This window comes from Lottia gigantea (assembly GCF_000327385.1).
Source record: "Lottia gigantea unplaced genomic scaffold LOTGIsca_29, whole genome shotgun sequence".
Lineage (NCBI taxonomy): Eukaryota > Metazoa > Mollusca > Gastropoda > Lottiidae > Lottia > Lottia gigantea.
Genome location: NW_008708943.1, coordinates 176,700 through 195,541, shown reverse-complemented (window position 1 = coordinate 195,541; position 18,842 = coordinate 176,700). Strand labels below are relative to the sequence as shown.

Genomic DNA, 18,842 nt, shown 5'->3' with positions numbered 1-18,842 from the left:
ATTTATAACTTTATCATCTTAAAATTGGGATCAACAAAATTGTCTGATTCTTCAAAAATTCAGATTGTGTGAAATGAATTTAGTATTGAAGGGACTCTATTCCACTCTATTAAACAACTCTTTCTGTGAAGTAAGCTGTGATTACATGTGTTAAGAACCTGAAATGTAATTAATAAAAAGTGAACATAGCAAACCCTATCCATTAGTCCTTAGCAAATCTGATTTTTGGCTTTTAACCATTTATAACATCACAGACTTTCCTCTCCTCTTTTTGCAGAATTATTGTACGGACACATGGAAGCACTTTTTGAGTTTGGGGTAGGGAGGGTTTTAATCTAGAGGGTTCACACATGATTAGAAATTCATAATGAATCTTGCATTGTACATACCATTTCCACATTTTTCATTAAAAATTGGAATTTTCCTACTTCTTTACATTGAAAAGACATTTCAAGAAAATGCCAAGTGTAAATTGATGTTTTTTGTTTTATTTGCAAAAGAGTCATACTTTTGTTACATAACAATTTTAAAATCACTGTGTTTTCGGCACGGGAGGTAAAAAAAGGATCGTAATTTGATAACTTCTGTAGTGAAAGAAATCGATATTTTGTAGAGGCATAAAGAAAACATTCTATTGATTGAAAACATGACATCTAATCATCTAATGCTGGGGGCACATTTTTCCACTGTGGCAATAATCACTTGGTTATCATTTTATTGAAGTAAAAATGCCTCTTGTGTGCCCCCAGCATTAGACAGAGCTTGTGTGTGTTTATAATCAATACCTTACTGTTAATGCTTTGAACATTACTCACTTGAACATAAATGTTAATTTTATTGTTTCACTGCAGCCATTTCCCAATCATATTAAAAATCTGATTTATGTGGAATGAATATAAATGTTAGAGCAGAAAAATGAAAATAAGAAAGCAGCATCTCAATCCATTTTAGTGGTCACCCCTTTTACGTATGTTTAAATAGTATTATTATTATATGATTGAGGAAAAAGACTTTCTGGTATTGTAATAAAGTTGGAATGTTAGCGTACTTTATGTGGATTCATTAAAGGACTGAATCATATTTTAAACTTTTATGTATAATTGATTAAAAAGCTTCCTTTGCAAGCTTTTTGAGCTCATTAAAACCATAAAAGGCAAATATCAGCAGCAACAAATGCATAGTCTTCTTGAGGGATTCGTTGACAGAAAGCTGGTTTTTTATTCCAAACAAACATCATTTTATTGCTTCAGCCATTGACAGTGCTTTCCACAGACACCTGCATTTGCCTTTAGATAAAACCTTTAATGATTGTTAGTCCCACACTTTTTAAATGTCATCTTCGTGTAAAAGAACACTAAGGGCATCAATTTATCACCATTCCAGTTTCAATCAGATACGTTCTATAAACACTTGACAATTTATGATGTAGCTATCGATTATAGCTATTTTCTATATTTAGAGAGCTAGTGAGCAACCCTTTACCCCCACCTTCACAATATCAAGCAATTATGAACTGTCTTACACCATAACTGCAATAGCTTTTCTTGCATCGCGGAATGCAGCAATTTGATTGGATTTTGATTTGATTGAGCTGATTGTTTACAGACTTTCTAACAAAAACTCTGATTAGCTGTATTTGCTAGCATGAAATCCATTCAAAGAACTGCATTTATAGAAAAGGTGCAGTCAAGGTATAAGATACAGATTATAATAACTTGACCCTAGTGAAGTTGACCTTGATGTCAAAAAGGAAAATAGAAAGAATAAAAGTTGAAACAAAATTTTGTTCAATTACAAAAATGACAGATCTGTGTTAAACACAAAACTAGTTACAATATAACATTTATAAACTTGTAGATGATAGGTTAATAACCAAGTATATTCCCAATAATTAACCTGTGATTAACAAATGGAATAACTTAGGACACAGAGGCCAGATAATCTTTCACTTCGGATGTTGTGAGTCGACGGAAACCATCATGATTACAAATACCAATTTCTATATTATCTTCAGTCATTTGTCCTTCAAAACTTTCTTTCAGTGTTAAAATAGCAGTGTGTACTGCATCCTCTAGTTCTAACTTCTCACTATATCTGTAAATAAATAGATCATGGACTGTAACCCTCAATTTGACAATTTTATTCCAAAAAAAAGAGAATACCTGTACCTTGCTTATGGTGCAAACAATGATACACCAACTATTGTGACGAAATTTAGTGTTCAAACATAGAGTCCTATATGAACAGTTACAATAAATTTTAGTAAAATGTGATTCCCCAACACCTTAAAAATAGTAAATTTGTAAAATTGTGAAAAATTCACTCACCTCTTTTCTAAGAACGTTTTTCCATTTATATGGTTTTTACCCATAGCAGTTGCTTTCCAAGCAAAATATGCTCCCTGTAAATATACATATAACTTCCATTACCAAAATACATTCCAAGGTTTTATATATGATTTAAGAAACTTTGAAGTGAAATTAGCAGGTATATCAGTTTCTCCTAGAATTATATTCATAGATAGACAATATTTACTAATATTTGCTATGTGGACTTTCCAAAAAGGATGCCAAGCTGACAAACCCAGTCATAGAGTAACCTCAGTTGCTTTGACAAGGAAATGGGTACAGCCTGTCACACTATGATGTTTTTTAAATTAGACTTGAATGATTAAAAATAGCAAGGGATCTAAAAAATAAGACCTATTTGAAATTTACTTACTGAAGGATCACATTGATAGAGATAAGGTTTTTCTTCAAAGTCATCCCAGCCAGCCATTAATAATGAAACACCAAATGGTCGTACACCACTGTAATAAATAAATCACATTTGTCATGGGTCAACTACTGGACTATTTTATTTTTGGTATGGTGGGGTATAGGTAATACGGTAAGTCATCTAAATGATAACTCTTTATTATATAATGAACTCTATCAAGCATGTACAATATCAATCAACATCGCATTGTTGTATAAATTCTAGGATAAGTTTTGAAAATAAGGAGTGTTTCATGATGCTTCCTCAAAGTTCTGTCTGATCTGTGTGTCCGATGACCTTAAGTCATTTTCACTGCTAATTTAAGTCGACCCAGCTGTAAGTAAATATGTGCGGAAAAGATTACTGGCCAAGGACCAAATTTCACTATATCTGAAGATAAAGTTTGAAATCAGGGACAAAATAAGTCTTACCCAGACTGAGTGAACTCCTGCATCACTGTGGCCACTCTCTGAACTAACTGAGCTGTAGGTATCTGTTCTTGATAAGTTAAGTAATAAGACTGGGCTAATTTCCTGGCTCTGGTTAATAATACCCTGAAAGAACAAAATAGAAACATGTACCTAAAATATTTAAGTTATATTTTATTATAAATATAATCATAAGTACTTAGTCTGAAGCCCAAAAACAAAACCTTAAAATAAATCTTGGCGGTTGACCAATCAGATGACTTGTATACTGAAATCTTTGTAAGACAGCTTTCATAAAATCCCGTCAAGTAAAGTAATCCATGTACTAGAATAATCCTGGCTATATGCATCCTACTTACCTGTAGTCAGGTCCCATTCCACTATAAACCATTCCAATGTTCTTGGTGATATAATCTATCTTATGTATGCTTTGATCATCGTACAGAAGGGATTTCTGTTTTTTCTCAGTTGCTAACACTACCCCATTGACAGCTGGAAAATTTAAGGGTAATGATGGGTCATTCTTGGACGAACTAAAGATTTCAGATGTGCAGGCTTAGAAGTGGAAGGGTGTTTAGGGGTTTTTATTCAATCGAAACTTCCCATCCCCTATAATACTAATAGGCATAGAAAACTACAAAAAAAAAGGTTTTGTCATATGAAAGCTAATAATTTCTTAATTAAATAATAGCAAACTTGACAAGATTCTCTGTGAAAAACGCCAATCATTTTATTCTTTAAGAATTATCACCCAGTCAGTCCTACGCCTACTACTGAGTAAATGAATTCTAGCCTAGTCATACTCAGTCTCATTTATATTTATAAAGCTAGTGTTGGCGAAAATTTGAGGATCTCACCTTTGATGCCTACAGATGGGGCTCCAGCACTAACTGCAGCAAGAGCATATTCTATCTGAACCAGCTTTCCAGATGGACTAAAAAATACAAAAAGAACAAGGTGATATGATTGAAGAGAAAGAGAAGATTTTGTTTGTAACTTGGCTACAACTGTGAAAACTGATTAAAAAAGAAATCAAATGAAACATAAATTTGCTTGTCCTAATAAGACCTTATGCCAAGCTAACAAAGAATTAAGATAAAGAAGAAAATACTAGATTACCTGAAAGTAGTCAGAGAAAAACTGTATCGTTCGGTCATTTTGATAATGTTTTAGTCTGAAAGATGTAAACCTAAGATTCTGGTACAATGAAATTCATTGGTTGTTCATTTATTTCAACCAATCAAGTTTCCTGTGACAAACTAAAATACAAAATGGCGGCGCCCAGCAGCATGACTCGGCTGTTGGTGGCTTTCAATCGATTTGAAAGAGCATTTCGCCAGTGGATTGGTATCCATCCACCTGCAGGTAAATTAGAAACTTTAAAGATTAATATTAACGCATTGTTTTGTCATTGTTTTGAATGAAAACAGTATTATTTTTTCTTTTTTGCCTTGCTGCGGAAGAGTTTTCTCCCTTACATTGCAATAATCCAGACCACAAATATTTATTGCTCTTATGACAAATATAATAATGTATATAGAGTAAGAAAAAAATCCTCAAACATCTAATTAAGCAAATTGTTTTTCGTTGTCAGGTTTTCAAGGAGCATTAGTGTGTGATGTTCATCATATTGAAAGTAATCCAAACCAGACTTCAGGGTCCATGAAATCGTTGCTTGATGATATATTTAGCAATACTTTATTTGCTGTTCCTAGAAATCGCAGATCGAAAGAGATACGAAGGACACGGAAAATGCAGATTACAGGACATTATGAATATGCATTACCAAAAAATAATATTGTATCCTGTTTAGAATGTGGTCATTGGCATGAAAAACAGACCCTTTGTGGTAAGCTTAAATCACAACATAAAGCTTCTCACATAAACAATAAATCTTTTGATCACAATTGAAGTCAACATCAACTGTCTTACTAATGTTATCTATAGAAATAGATATGATGGATTGGATAAATAGTGTTTAGAATGAGAGCATTTTGCTCATCACAATATCCAGTAAAACTTTTCAAAATTGTTCCAGTAATGATAGGCTGTCTCTGTTGTGACCAAATATCCATATAAGATTGTATATTGTTTGATACCCCTTTATTTTTCATATGATACTGTAAAGTTAACTTCTCATGTGAACAAAAAAATCTGTGCTGAACTAAACATGTAAATATCCATGATCAAGAGCGCTCATTTGTAAATTTTGGTGTGTTTATTTATGGCCTGTCAACAATTATATTGTTTTTTTTTCAGGCAATTGTTATGATAAAGTGAGAAAAGAAACTGAAGAAATGCAGGAAGCCATGGGTACAGACACCTTAAAATATTCACAACCACAATCAGAAGTAATGTTTTTGTATGAGGGCGAGGAAACAGAGAATGTGAAGGGAAAATATGTTGTGAAAGTCGACAAGGAAAGGCCTGGATGGTTTTCTAAAAATCTGTTAACTAAAAGAACTATTGGTGGAAGTGACAGTTAGCCTTAAAGCACAAGGAGAAATGTTTTCTATAAATAAACAAATCATTTATTAGTCCATTTGACAACTATTTGTGAGAGACCACATATCTTCTAATAAATTTTCAATAAACAAAAAAAAGAGTATTTTAAAGTGCTAGAATGATGTAGAATTTGTTGTACATAGCCTTGTGTATTAGTTTACTAAGAATTATTATTTCACCCATGTAGTTAAAGTTCAGTAAACAAATGTTTTGTGGAAAATAAATTTCTCTTCTTCTGAATATTTTTCCTGAATTAAAAATCTTACCCTCAACATTGGAGAATGAAACATCTGCCTCTGATGGCTATTATGATTTATAGATGTCAACTGCTGTAGAGACAGAAAAACTAGGACTTGTATTATTGGTATTTTTTGGCACCTTTAAGGGTGCACAAGTTTCATACCTATTTATTTACATAGGATACACTAAAGCCAATAAATATACATTTCATTTATAAATGGTCTTCAGAAGTACTAGCAATGTTCGAAAACACATAATGCCTTTAAATTTCGACGTGAGCTGTAAACACTTTTACTGATTGGCTTTGCTTGAAAAATTCCCCCGTTTCTGAGACCAAGGTACGATTGGTTAAAAAAGGCATCTTGTTCAATTAAGTTCCTTGTCTGATGTTTTCCGATCACTGAAATTGTAGTGGGTCCATGATTAATTGCTCAAACAATCACAATCGACAACTGGGTTGATCTGGAACAATATACCTGCACTCAATACTTTTACAAGAGAAAGCAGTAAATGCCATGAAGTGTGAAATGAGAAAATTGGCAAATATCGCATCCACCTTTTTTTTCAATCTGAACCCCAATAAGGCCCAACATTTCAAGAGCACACAATGCAATTGACACAGGCTTTGTCAAATCAGGCTTTCAGAGGTGTCCACTTGGTCAAAAGCACATGTGGATCATGACAAACAAGAAATGATCATGCAATTTTGCCTCTCATTGACTTATGAAATGGAGAGTTGTATCCTCTCTGCACTGGACAGACAAGAAAAACAAGAAAACAAGGTAAAAGGTTTTATAATATAATCTAAGATCACCACTTATAATAAAGAAGCAAATTTTTAGTAATATAATATCACTCAATTCATACCAACTTATTTTTTTATTCAAAAACAAAAGAAACCAAATGCATGAGCTGATGAATAGAAAACAAATCTCATTAAAATTTCACTCTTGGAGAAAAAAAAAATATCAAATGCATTTTCTATTTCTAGTGTCACATAAACCTATAGTTCTCAAAATTAAAATAAAAACCCTGTTATTCAATTAATATCCTTTAGAATTTTAATATCAAAAAAAAAATTTGATTAAAAAGTATGACAGACATTTCAGCTATATTTATTTATTTTAAATCAAAAACCTTTCAACATATTTTGTCTTTTTTTTTTTATCATTTTGAAACTTAAATTAACAAATACTAGTTATTATTTTCTCTGTAAAGTCTTCACCATTTATTTCTTCCTGTATTCCTCCTCACACATTTGCTCAATATTTGGTCTATTTGGAGAGAACCTCTGGTTCTTGTAGTCTACAGTTGGCGAAAAGAACTGGAAAAAAAGTTGAAAATCTTAAGTACCACTTCTGAAAAATCCTAAGAAATATGGTCGTTAGACCTTAGCTGTTTTTGCTCATAAAGTAGAGTTCCAAACTATCTTTAGCATTCTGGGAGCCACAGTGGCTCAGTGAGTTAAACATTTTCTCGCTAACCTGAAGGTCCAGAGGTAAGATGAAGGTACCAATGGATGGTTAACTTAATGCTAAAATCAAACTCTCGCACTAAATGACCAAGGATTGTCTGAGCATACAAGGCCATACCCTGATGGAAGGCTGTATTCATTCATCCCTTACCTTGTACTGATATTTCTGATCTGTAGACATCCATGGGTCGCGGTTCTTCTTCACCCTAAAACACAATGATACAACATAATAGCCATCATCTTGATTCAATAAGCACAACATAAGAAAATACTTCACTAATGAATCTTCTGAAATCATATTTCTTGCTCACTAATGGGAAGGCTTTTAAAAGCCATGAAGGCAATTAACTTACTACAAATAAGCAGCAGACAACAATCAAATGAGCCATCCTTCTACCCCTGGGGATTGATTGCTTGATAATTGTAAAAATTAAATGACCTTTTCAATCTCCCTCCTGACTGTATAATACTCACCAAGAATCAGGACAATAATAAGTTAGCCGCCATGTGTACCAGGCAGCAAAGACACATCCAACAATTGTTGCACCATACAATGGAATCAACTGAAAAATCAAATGATCAGAGATTTATTCTCATTTCTATTCTACAACTGATCAGTCAGTAAAATCAAAAACAGATAAAATAAAGTTTGTTAACATACTGAAATAAAGTAGGTTGGCTATTTCATGAAAACAGATAAATTGCAATAGGGACACTGCTTTAACAAACAGAAAACTCTAAGATAGTGAATCATGTCCAAATATACAAAGATGTGTGTACGGTATATAAAACCTTGACTGGATTGCTACATTACTTAAAATTGCAAATACCATCTAACTTCTATCATAATATGCCATTTTGTGATGTCATTGATCTTGTAATCTACTTAAGTTTTCATTTGATACAATGTTTGGAAATGAAATGAAACTTAACCTTCTTGCAAAACTTTATTAATTCATTTGCTACATGATATTCTTGACAAAACAAAGCAGCTACTGCATGAGCAAAGTAAAAAGATTTTTGAATTTTTTTCCCTTTATTTTTATGAGAATTTGAAAAGCAGCCTCAAATAGGAGAAATATGTGTTAGTAAACTTACAATACCAGTAAATCACATTCTAAGAATAACAGTAATATTATTTTGAGGCTGATAATCCAATTCTTTAAAAAAACAACAAAAAATTCAAAAACCTTTTTCTTTGCTGAGACAAATACTGGAAAAAAATCTACAAACTGTAGGCCTACATGTCGTGAACTGAAGTCTGATGAAGTATTTTGGGGGGCTGATTTGGACCTTGATGGCTTGAATATATGTTAATAGGCTTCAAAATAAAAAGTCTCTTAGAATGACGACTTTAGAATAACTTTCAAACATAGATAATTACTTGAATGTGAAGAAGTTTTGAACGTTATTTCTGATAAGATTGTTCCACTACGGAACAATTCACGTTTCAGAGACCAAGACTATGAAAAACTTTGATAATTTCCTAAATTTGACAAGCCTAAACTAATGAAGCCTATAAGCGTGTTTATACTGCACTGATATTTAGCCATGCCATACTCGATCCAGACCGAGACCACCTCTTCTCAATCTCGGCCCACTTGAAACTAGCACGGTACCGAGCCCTCTCAATCTCTTTACACGTACCGGTACTTGGTCGGAGTCGACCCAGATAATTTGTGGCTGTCTAACTGCGGCTTATGACAATGAAAGGATGAAAATATCAAACATTAAATCCAGGCTAGTCTTATAGAGATAAATAAAATACAAAAAATCACAGAAAATACAAAAAATAATCTTACTGGATAGTGGTGCTTTAACATTTTCCATCTAAAAGTATCTTTGAAATCATTATGTCCTGGATGGTGAAGAGGTGTTTCGGGTACATTGTGCAACCCTAGCATTTTCTTGTCCTTCGACATCTTGGCGACTTGTTTGTCCGAAATGTATGAATTTCTATATACCGACTTCGCCACAGTCGCAAAGGTTTTTCTTGTCCTACGAAGGTGAAGGACGAATCTCTAAGCCAAAAGTGTTTAGAATTTAAATTTTACTTTATTTTGATTTTTGCCGAATATAAACAATGATTTATAACACTTTGGATTAAAAATCAAAATGGATTATTTTTCTTTCATCAGAATAGATCTACTGTGGTTTAAAAATATCAAATTTAAAGGATTAAAGTTTTAACTTTTTAGAGACTAGCTCTAATTTTGTAAGGGCAGACAACCCTTTGTGATTACTTTTTATATGATTAAATTTTATGATTAATGAAATTGCAGGCAATTAACTGAAGAAAGATGGAAAATCTTTACATGGATGATGTCGACCCTAGCGTAAGCTTTCTGTTTAAAACAATGCGTAAGTGTTTGAGTTGTTGATAGTGTTGAAAACGCAAACATGACTTCTGCTTTTGCTTTGTTGCTGTTTTTTGTGACTTTCAGAACAGCTCAATTTCAGAGTTGAAATTTGACATCAGCTTCACTTTAATACAACTACAGTATAGCCTTCTATATGATCAGTGATGATTGATAAGAATGTAAGGAAATAACATCCATGACCGATGGGGGAGCAGGGGATCCTACACCTACTAACTAGACCTATACTCTCACTTCATTGAGCTTTGAATTGAAATTTTTCACTCGTTTGATTAAATATTCAAAATAGAATTTTCAACTTTATGCTTTTGACATAGAATGTCTTCGGGTCTATAGAAATATGATGTTCAGTGATTTTACATATGAAATAGACATACTGCCCTTACAGAAATTCAGCTGAAAATTCCCCTCTGTAAAATCAAGTTACAAATAATAACTTTTCCAGTGGATGACACGTTCATCAACTCATAGGCAATCCACAGACTTTAAGTGGTATTTTTAATTGATATTTCAATTGATATGAAATAGTTGCCAAAATTCAATTCAGAAAACAATGTCTTCATTTATTTATTTCATATTTAACATTCTGTTTTCTAGTTGAAAGAGATCCGAAAAAAAGAAGAGTCAAGCCAGTACAGAAACATATGATCCAAGTAGATTTTGGTGGGGGAGAGGACAGTGATGAAGATTCAGATTTTGATATGAAAAAGCATAAAGGTATGAATCAGGGACATATATCATATCAGAAAATATCTTCCTAAGTTAGATCTAAATCTTATTAATCTTATCAATTTGCTTTTCAATTACACTAATCCAAATTGATTGATAGATATCCAAATGTTAAAAGGCTTAACATAGTTGAAATTTAATGTAATGTTTTGTTTGTTGTTTAGTCCTTGGAAATAACCTTAAAAAAGCTCATCATTCAACTTTTCCACTTTCACTTAACATGATGTAATGTTAAAAAAAAAATCCAGTGGAAAAATTTGTATGTAGAAACAATATTTCAACCCGTCCTTGAATGACTTTACCACTTTTCCAGCAAACAGTGATGGAGAGGACAGTGATGATAAAGTTCATGAACCAAGTGATGAGGGTGATGTAAATAATGATGATGAGGAAAGTGATGATGATGATGATGATGATGATGATAATGATAATTCTGAATCCGACTCTGATGAAAGTCAGCCTGGTAAACCTGGACTAGACATTTTGAATATGGATCTAGACAGTGCTGATGATGAAGATTATGTTCCTAACCAGAAGAAAAAAAAACTTCTTCCATCTTCAGTGACAAAGGAAATCACAGAATCATTAGAGGTATGATATTGAAAAATACAAATATGACAAAGTATTATTAGCCTTGTGGATTCTCTGAAATAGAATGGCAACTCAAGTTAAATCAAATCAGTATCAGTTCTCTAAAAGGGATTATTATCTATGTGGATCTATCTGATCCAAAGAGATGCTTAGTGTAACAAACCAAATTATTATTAAAACAATAGTAGCTCTGTAGATTCTTGAATGTATGTGTTTTTTGACACTTGTTGCTAAAAATTGATATAGTAAAAGATAATATGATCTTGTATCAAATTTTAATATTTTTTTTTTCCTTTTCATATCATTCATTGTTTTGTCCCCTTAGGCTGAATGTTAGACAGAACCATGCTTGTGTTTTGGACCTAATTTCTACACATGTAAAATAAAGAGTTTATTTAATATTATTATATCTATATTTCAGGCACCTACTCCACCTCCAGTTATTGATAATCAAGATATCAAAATTGTTATTTGTTGTGTTTGTCTTACAGATGTAACGTAAGTTTTTTACTTCCCTCAAATTAACAGAGATAGATACTTTTGATTATAAACCTAGATATTTACATGATGTATGCCTTATGAATTTCACATATGTTGGAAAGTTAGTCAAATATTATCCAAATAAAGCTATCACAGTATCACAGGCTAAAAGTCAGTCTATCAGTTTTGAAAGTTAAAATATAGTCTTAAGATTGCAAAATCATGCATATCAGTTTTTCATATGATGTAAATTTGTGATGCAATATTTATTTTATATTTCTAGAGGGGCTGATGATGAAATAGTAGAATGTGATAATTGTGGTGTACCTGTACATGAAGGTTTGTATATATACTTACTACTAGTAGTTACATTACCAGGTCTATCTGTGTAAAGAATGTTTCCTGTTATCTTGAATAATTATTTACATAATAATTGTTGATCATATCTTTTAAAGAGAATTGACAGTGATGGTATTCTGTATATTTCAGGTTGCTATGGTATCAGTGATAACCAATCAGCAGCCAGTACTGAATCCTCCGCTAGTACGGAGCCATGGTTCTGTGATGCTTGTAAAGCTGGTGTTAAACCTGTAAGTTTTAATATCTCGAATTTCATATTGGTAAAACAATTGTATTAAACCGCTACAACACAAGGCAGAACTAGTTTAACCTCCCAGAACACCTGGTTCCACTTTGCTGCTTGACATTTCATACATAATTGTTACATATCTTTTCGTGAACCTTGTATTGCATACCTAGTACTAAGAGATATAGAGTGTAAAACTACATTTTCTTTTCTTGATATTTCAGAGTTGTGAACTATGTCCTAATTTTGGAGGAATTTTTAAGGAAACAGACACAGGAAAGTAAGTGTCCTTAAATTATTTTACTGATTATCTAAGACATTTATTTTAGAATGCTGAAAACATTGTAGACGAATCTGAAGCAATATTGGTTACTGTTTGAAATATTGCTTCCTTTTTTTTAGATAGTATATATAACTATCATTTGTAACAATTTATTTTATAGGTGGGTACATCTGGTATGTGCTCTGTATACTCCTGGTGTAGCATTTGGTGATGTGGATAAACTAAGTCCAATAACTCTGTTTGAGATGCCCTATTCTAGATGGGGAGCTAGGGTGAGTATTTATTGACATTGTATTGAAAATCCTTGGAATATCACCAGCATGTATTACCCATCAAAACATTATTCCAGCATAGCACTGTAGCATAAATAGGTAATCTAAAGCTATATAAAGCATGCCCAATGGTATGATGTAAAACACAAATTCATTGTCTTAGCTTGATAAGGTTCAAAACAGTTGGACATAATATACGTACTTTATTGAGGTATGGAGTTTAATTGCACAGTAAGATGGAAAACCCTATTTCAATTCATCAGTCCCATATGTACCATATGAAATAAAAATCCAATCGCTTTTCAAAGAAAGAATTAGTTAAACTTTCACTTGCCTGATAAGGGGAAAATGTAGAATATAAAACTTTATTTAATTTATCTATGTTACAGGAGTGTACACTATGTGAAGATGTACGATTCAGTCGAACTGGAGTTTGTGTAAGTTGTGATGCAGGAATGTGTCGATCATATTTTCATGTTACGTGGTAAGTCATAGCTCTATCAATCAGGGCAGCTGTTCTATCAGTTTTTAAGCGGCCCTCACACGATAGCGATCACAAGTTGCTGATGATATGATTAAGAATAGTAGTCATGAATTTTGAACAATGGTAATAACAATGGTGTGAGGGTGCCTTTATTTTTTACATTGTATGGTTGTCTTGTTCAAATCCTCTTTCCATAAGATTATTCAATTATTAGATGACTACTTCCGTCGTTTACGTTATTTTCAGTGCTCAGAGAGAAGGGCTATTATCTGAAGCTTCCCCGGAAGAAGTTATGGTAAGCTTATATTTATTTTGTTTTCATATTTATTTGAATTTTTTTAGTTTAGTTGATCCAATAAGATTGATTATTAGAATTTAAATGAATTATTTCTGGATTAAAATATGATCAAAATGGTGTGCTTTAACCAAAAAAGAAATCGTCTGTGTATCATGTGGTAAGATTTTCCTCACTCCACACTTCAAGGTGTTTCATCTCTTAAAAAATAAATGTAAGACTCTAGTTTATTAGCCAAATAAGGATAATCAGTAACATTTTTTTTTTTTAATTAATTGTTTTATGTTCCTCCTTTGTCAAGCTATATTTGATCTATTTTAGGATATTGCTGATCCATTCTATGCATATTGTAAACTACATGCTGATAAGAATACAGCTCGAGCTAAGAGAAGAAATTGGCTGGCCATACAATCTCGAGTCAAAAAACTCAGGGAGAAAGTTATTGAAGATACAAAGGAAAAGGTGAGTGGGATTCAAATTTTGTAATCATTTTGGAAGGTGTGTATGACCTGTGTTAGAAATTCATCCTTAACTTAATCTGTTTGTAAAGGGTTTCTTACTAAAGAGCAAAACTAACCTGTCTCAATCCAAAGCTCAAACATTGCATTATCAAAACTGTTACTTTCTTCGATTCATGCTTATATTCTGTGTTACATATTTTAGGCTAGATTCGAAAGAAAATTGAAAAGACACTGTGAAAAATACACCATTGCCAGACAAAAACGACCACCATCTTGGGGTGAGATTAGATTGAATTTAGAAATATTTATATTGTGATCTGAAAGATAATTTGAAAATGTGTTGAATTGGATTTTACATATATATATACCTTTATGATATCTGACTGTTTCAGTACCCACCCAGAAAATGGTTAGATTTCTAACATCAAGTCCGTCTGCTGTGAGGAATATGTTACGGAAAGCTGAGTTGATGGGAGTTATAACTAACGTAAGTTTCCGAATCTTCTTTGTAGGGTCCATCCTGTATTTACTATATTATACTGTATCTTCCCCATTGTACACTGAATTCATTGCGTCTGACTTTATTAGGTAAAACACCATCTCTTTTTTTTTAGCTTAATTTGTTCTTAGATTCATTCTTTTGACCTACAGGTTCAGACGGCACCAAATCAGAAACAGGAATCAAGGAAGAAAGGAAGTTCAGCAACTCCGGCTTTATCCACAGATTTTATAACTCACTATTTAGGTAACTATTGATAATTATACATATCTTTTTAAAGAATTGTTGAGGCATATAGAATCTAACAGCATTGGTTTGTTGGGTTTGAAATTTTATCTGTACATGTCAATTTTCTCTTTGAGATTCTAATTTACATCAGATTTAGACATGTAGCTGTAACTTAAAGGTATCCTTTAATTAACTTTACAGAGCGTAATGTACGTATTGATAATATGAAGAATAATCTAAAAGACTTGGTTCAACAAAACAGCAAATTACACGAACAGGAGAAAATATTACGTCAGAGATACGACAAGGTTAGATTTACTTTATTTTCATATTTCATTAGGGTCTGCAGACAGATTCAATTTCCACATAGCAGTCGAAATATTGATTTATATCGTGCTCCAAGGCTCAGAATATCTGCCCTTTAGTATATATTCTTATCACAAAACATAATACAAGCTTACAATGAGCCGGTAAACTAAACTAAGAAGTTCATGGATTTGAGAGATTGTCTTGATGGATTGGAGACTTCATATTTTTCCTTTGCATTTTATGTCAGTTGGTAGATACATGAGTAATTAATTTGTGAATATAAAAGTGGTATCAGTTTGGTTTTAATTATGACAAAACTTGGATATACGTTCATATGTGTAAGCTTACTTATTATATTTGAGATTTCTTTTTTTTTGTGATCTTTTATTATGTTTATTTCTGTTCCATTGTAGCTGTTAAACAGTAGTACATTACTGAAAGATAAATATAGTGATTTAAAGGAAGAAGGAGAGGGATTGTGGAAGAATTTGATTGGAATTGGAGGAAAGGTAGGCATTAATATTCATATTTTTAATCAATCAAACCCTTTTCTTAGACCCTATTTCTAATTTCTATTGGTTGATTTTTCTCAAAGGTATTTTTCTTTGTAAATTCATGTTCTCCTGACAAATCTTTGTCTTTGAGATACAATTTCAAAATTAGATCACCATTATTTCATATATTATTGTTGATCATAATTATTTCTGACATATGTAATGCCATTTATTTTTAGACAATCAAATTACCAGACATATTAAAGCCAAAGAAAATTACAAAATCACCAACTATTAGAGATACACCCAAATCACCTCCTGCTATAATCCATCAGTAAGTGAATTTATCCTAGCAAGATATTTTAAGAAACTGCATCAAATATCTTGAAAATTACAGGTAGTGTTCCAGTCATCTTTCGTTAAAACAACTTATACTGTATTTTTGAATATTTTGATGTTACCTAACAAAGTTTCCATTGTTGAACAGGCAAGTTTTCAACAAAATAGATTGCTTGTGTTTTCCCTGAATGTGCTCAAACAAATATTCTATTGTTTGTAGATGTGGTATTTGTAAGAAAACAACAGACCAACATCAGCTGGCTAAATGTGATTTGTGTAAACTCTACTATCATCTGGGTTGTTTGGATCCTCCTCTAACGAGAATGCCTAAAAAAACTAAACTTATGGGCTGGTAAGTTCCTTATATTTCATGTTTGCAACATTAGCATCAATTGGACATCATATATTGAGATTGTAATAGAAATTAAATGTAGTGTTACGTCCTACTTTTCAATTCTTGATTGAGCTATACCATGCAGTGTGCAATGAATAAATTTTACCTAATCATTTTCCATTTCCACTCAGGCCTCAAAGTATGAACGATTAGATGCTTTCTCTTTTTTAGACCCTGTGACATGCATCACTGACAGGGAAAACCAGGATGAAAGTATAAGATTTTTTGATGTAACTTAGTCTTCTGAAAGCTAAAATAATGTCCAAGGAAATTATTAGGTGATAATATCACTTTACTTTACCATTTTTTCAGGCAATGTTCAGAATGTGTGTCGTCTTCTAGTGACTCTGAGAAAGAGGTGACAGTTGAAGATGTTGATGGACCAAGACGTCTGAGAGAAACTATCAAAGAACCACTTAAATTCCAATTTATGGAGATGTACGACTTTAAAAAGGTACCGTTTCTGATTGATGAATACTTAACATTAAGTTTGCTTGATCATAGAGAAAGAAAAAAACAATTCCATTTCTTGTAGTTGGTATGATGATCTATGTGCATGATGTGAAACTTTATAGGTATACAGTTGTCTAAATATTTACTTTATCACATGATAGAGCTCAATTTCAGCTATCTGTTACACTTTCTATAATTAATTTATAGAACTTAATTCTGTAAAAAGAAACAGATAGCTTAAATTAAGCTTTATCAGCTGGTAAGGCGAATATTAAGAGGGCTGTATCTATTTAAAGAGCGCAGGAATCGGAAACACAGAAACAGGACAATACATAATAACTTAGTAAAAGAGTTCTTCTCTTATCTTGGACTAACTTTTTTGACTTACAGAGAGAAAAAATCAAGAAAAGGAGTAAAACCAAGAAAAAAGTAAAAAAGACAGAAGCAGAGACTAGCATAGATATTACACCAGATGATATTCCTGTAAGTTAAACTCTGTCTGAATTTTTTTTCTTTATAGCTTATATTCCTAATAACTGTGTTTTGTTTATATTTAAATTTTTCAGTTAACAGTGAAACCTCTAGTACTATACAATAGTATGTAAAATGTACTATCTATCAATTTCATTTTTTTTTTAATACGAACTGGTGTGAATGTACTTTTAGGTAAAGAAATCCAAAGTATCACCACAATACAGACCAAAGAATTTAGCAAGCTCTGGTAGTAGTAATGTTAATTCTGTAGCAAAGAAGAAGGAGAGCCCTAAAGAACTAATGGTGGAGTGTGTTGTTTGTAGTCAACCTGGTCGAACTAGTAATACTGTTAGGTACTATATATTATTGTATTTATAACACGTTTTCACAATGACTTCACCTGGAACACAATTCTGATCAAATTTTAAAGTACAAGATTATGTATACAAAATGGCATCAAATTATCTTATAGAGTGTATATTCAGATCTTTGTTAGACACTCAGCTTCAGTTAGACACTCCAACCAGTGGCTTTAAGATGAAGGTCACAATTATAGATGCTATACTCAAGGCTTTCGGAATTCCCTAAAAAGCCAAATAAAAGTGTTTCTGGATATTTCTTTGGGGTGGGAGGATGTCTCTGTAGGTTGAAAGATATTGTACCTGGATATTGGGCCAAATACTATAAAAATAGTAAATCCATTTCTGAGTGGTGTAATTTGGACTTTTCGGGTTTTGTTTTGCCGTTTGGATTGTTATTTCTTGGCTTATTTAGTTGAAAGTCAAAAGCTGATATATATTTATATTTTAGATGTGATGAATGCCAGCTTTGTTATCATTTTACATGTTTAAATCCACCAGTCAAGAAATCACCCAAGATTCGAGGTTATGGTTGGCATTGTGAGGCATGTGATCCTACAGACGATTCTGTAAGTTAACTTCAGCCTGTCACCCTACTCTTGAAGAAAACACTTGTTTCAATGGTATAAATGGAGTAAAATATATGAATTACTATTAGTTTCAAATGACATCCTTACCAGTTTAGGCATAATACATAGGATCAGTGTTATTGGTAAAAGTTTTATGCAATGCCATGTTTCTCCCTTTGTCCTCAGGATTTGTTGTTGTATAAAGGTATGTCTATATAAATATTACTTTAATGAAAAAACTGATACAAAGTTGTAGAACAATGAACATAATATATTGAAAGAGAGCACACGTGAAATGTATTTCAGGATGATATTGGTCTAGTAGAAGATGAAGACAGTAAACTATCACCACCACCACAAGAAGGCAGTGTTAACACAAGCGATGATGATGTCATGATTGTAGAGCAAGTTGATTGAAATCTCATGGGCTAATACTGATCAAATCAGAAATTCCAAAGATATGTAAAAGGGTGTCAATAAGAAACAGTCCTCTAGGGTAATGAGGCGGTTTTAGTTTGACCTCCTAAAGAGAGAAGTGTGGTAAAATGAAAAGTTGTGTAAAGGGTGGGGTTTAGTGGATTGTATACTGTGTGCTCGGTGACTTTCAGATTTTTGAACCAGTCAAACTAGACTGTGGAAGAGGTTGTGTTCGTTAAAAGTGTTGGAAAGGGCTAGAAAGATATGGGACCTCTTCACAATGTCAAACTATTATTATTAGCATGCAATCCAATCAAATGGCTGCATTCCATGATGCACGAATA

The 18,842-nt window shown here is 32.5% G+C and overlaps 4 protein-coding genes across 4 annotated transcripts; 2 read left to right on the top strand and 2 right to left on the bottom strand.

The window, feature by feature from the left end:
* Positions 1–1,765: 1,765 nt before the first annotated feature.
* On the bottom strand, positions 1,766–4,435 carry LOTGIDRAFT_189380 (hypothetical protein). Its single transcript, XM_009056737.1, has 7 exons — positions 4,305–4,435; positions 4,043–4,119; positions 3,545–3,677; positions 3,189–3,311; positions 2,722–2,809; positions 2,328–2,401; positions 1,766–2,094 (listed from the first exon to the last, which is right to left on the bottom strand). Exons 1-7 carry the CDS (start codon positions 4,340–4,342, stop codon positions 1,920–1,922), a joined length of 708 nt encoding a protein of 235 aa, XP_009054985.1. The 5' UTR covers positions 4,343–4,435; the 3' UTR covers positions 1,766–1,919.
* A 17-nt stretch (positions 4,436–4,452) lies between these two features.
* On the top strand, positions 4,453–5,930 carry LOTGIDRAFT_232409 (hypothetical protein). The gene is made up of 3 exons (XM_009056736.1): positions 4,453–4,550; positions 4,780–5,034; positions 5,445–5,930. Exons 1-3 carry the CDS (start codon positions 4,457–4,459, stop codon positions 5,669–5,671), a joined length of 576 nt encoding a protein of 191 aa, XP_009054984.1. The 5' UTR covers positions 4,453–4,456; the 3' UTR covers positions 5,672–5,930.
* Positions 5,931–6,704: 774 nt separating this feature from the next.
* Positions 6,705–9,424, bottom strand: LOTGIDRAFT_232408 (hypothetical protein). Its single transcript, XM_009056735.1, has 4 exons — positions 9,207–9,424; positions 7,879–7,967; positions 7,556–7,610; positions 6,705–7,254 (listed from the first exon to the last, which is right to left on the bottom strand). The coding sequence occupies exons 1-4, from the start codon at positions 9,324–9,326 to the stop codon at positions 7,159–7,161; spliced, it is 360 nt and encodes a 119-aa protein (XP_009054983.1). The 5' UTR covers positions 9,327–9,424; the 3' UTR covers positions 6,705–7,158.
* A 280-nt stretch (positions 9,425–9,704) lies between these two features.
* On the top strand, positions 9,705–18,498 carry LOTGIDRAFT_232407 (hypothetical protein; the record flags this gene model as incomplete). The annotated part of the gene is made up of 23 exons (XM_009056734.1): positions 9,705–9,765; positions 10,380–10,499; positions 10,825–11,102; positions 11,524–11,600; positions 11,866–11,921; positions 12,072–12,172; positions 12,393–12,448; positions 12,612–12,723; positions 13,113–13,207; positions 13,454–13,502; positions 13,824–13,964; positions 14,166–14,241; positions 14,356–14,450; positions 14,615–14,708; positions 14,892–14,998; positions 15,413–15,508; positions 15,733–15,827; positions 16,053–16,184; positions 16,539–16,680; positions 17,070–17,162; positions 17,346–17,506; positions 17,964–18,081; positions 18,388–18,498. The coding sequence occupies 23 exons, from the start codon at positions 9,705–9,707 to the stop codon at positions 18,496–18,498; spliced, it is 2,466 nt and encodes an 821-aa protein (XP_009054982.1).
* Positions 18,499–18,842: the final 344 nt, after the last annotated feature.

Bases quoted from the DNA above. Each gene is read 5' to 3' on its own strand.
- LOTGIDRAFT_189380 (XM_009056737.1), bottom strand. From the start codon at position 4,342: ATGACCGAACGATACAGTTTTTCTCTGACTACTTTCAG. The intron at 3,678-4,042 runs GTGAGATCCTCA...TAAATTTTCCAG, and splicing joins CCCATCTGTAGGCATCAAAG to CTGTCAATGGGGTAGTGTTA. The intron at 2,810-3,188 runs GTAAGACTTATT...TATTTATTACAG, and splicing joins CAGGAGTTCACTCAGTCTGG to TGGTGTACGACCATTTGGTG.
- LOTGIDRAFT_232409 (XM_009056736.1), top strand. From the start codon at position 4,457: ATGGCGGCGCCCAGCAGCATGACTCGGCTGTTGGTGGCTTTCAATCGA. The intron at 4,551-4,779 runs GTAAATTAGAAA...TTTCGTTGTCAG, and splicing joins TGGTATCCATCCACCTGCAG to GTTTTCAAGGAGCATTAGTG. The intron at 5,035-5,444 runs GTAAGCTTAAAT...TTTTTTTTTCAG, and splicing joins TGAAAAACAGACCCTTTGTG to GCAATTGTTATGATAAAGTG.
- LOTGIDRAFT_232408 (XM_009056735.1), bottom strand. From the start codon at position 9,326: ATGTCGAAGGACAAGAAAATGCTAGGGTTGCACAATGTACCCGAAACA. The intron at 7,968-9,206 runs GTAAGATTATTT...TTGATTTTTCAG, and splicing joins TGTTAAAGCACCACTATCCA to TTGATTCCATTGTATGGTGC. The intron at 7,611-7,878 runs GTGAGTATTATA...ATTGTGTTTTAG, and splicing joins TATTATTGTCCTGATTCTTG to GGTGAAGAAGAACCGCGACC.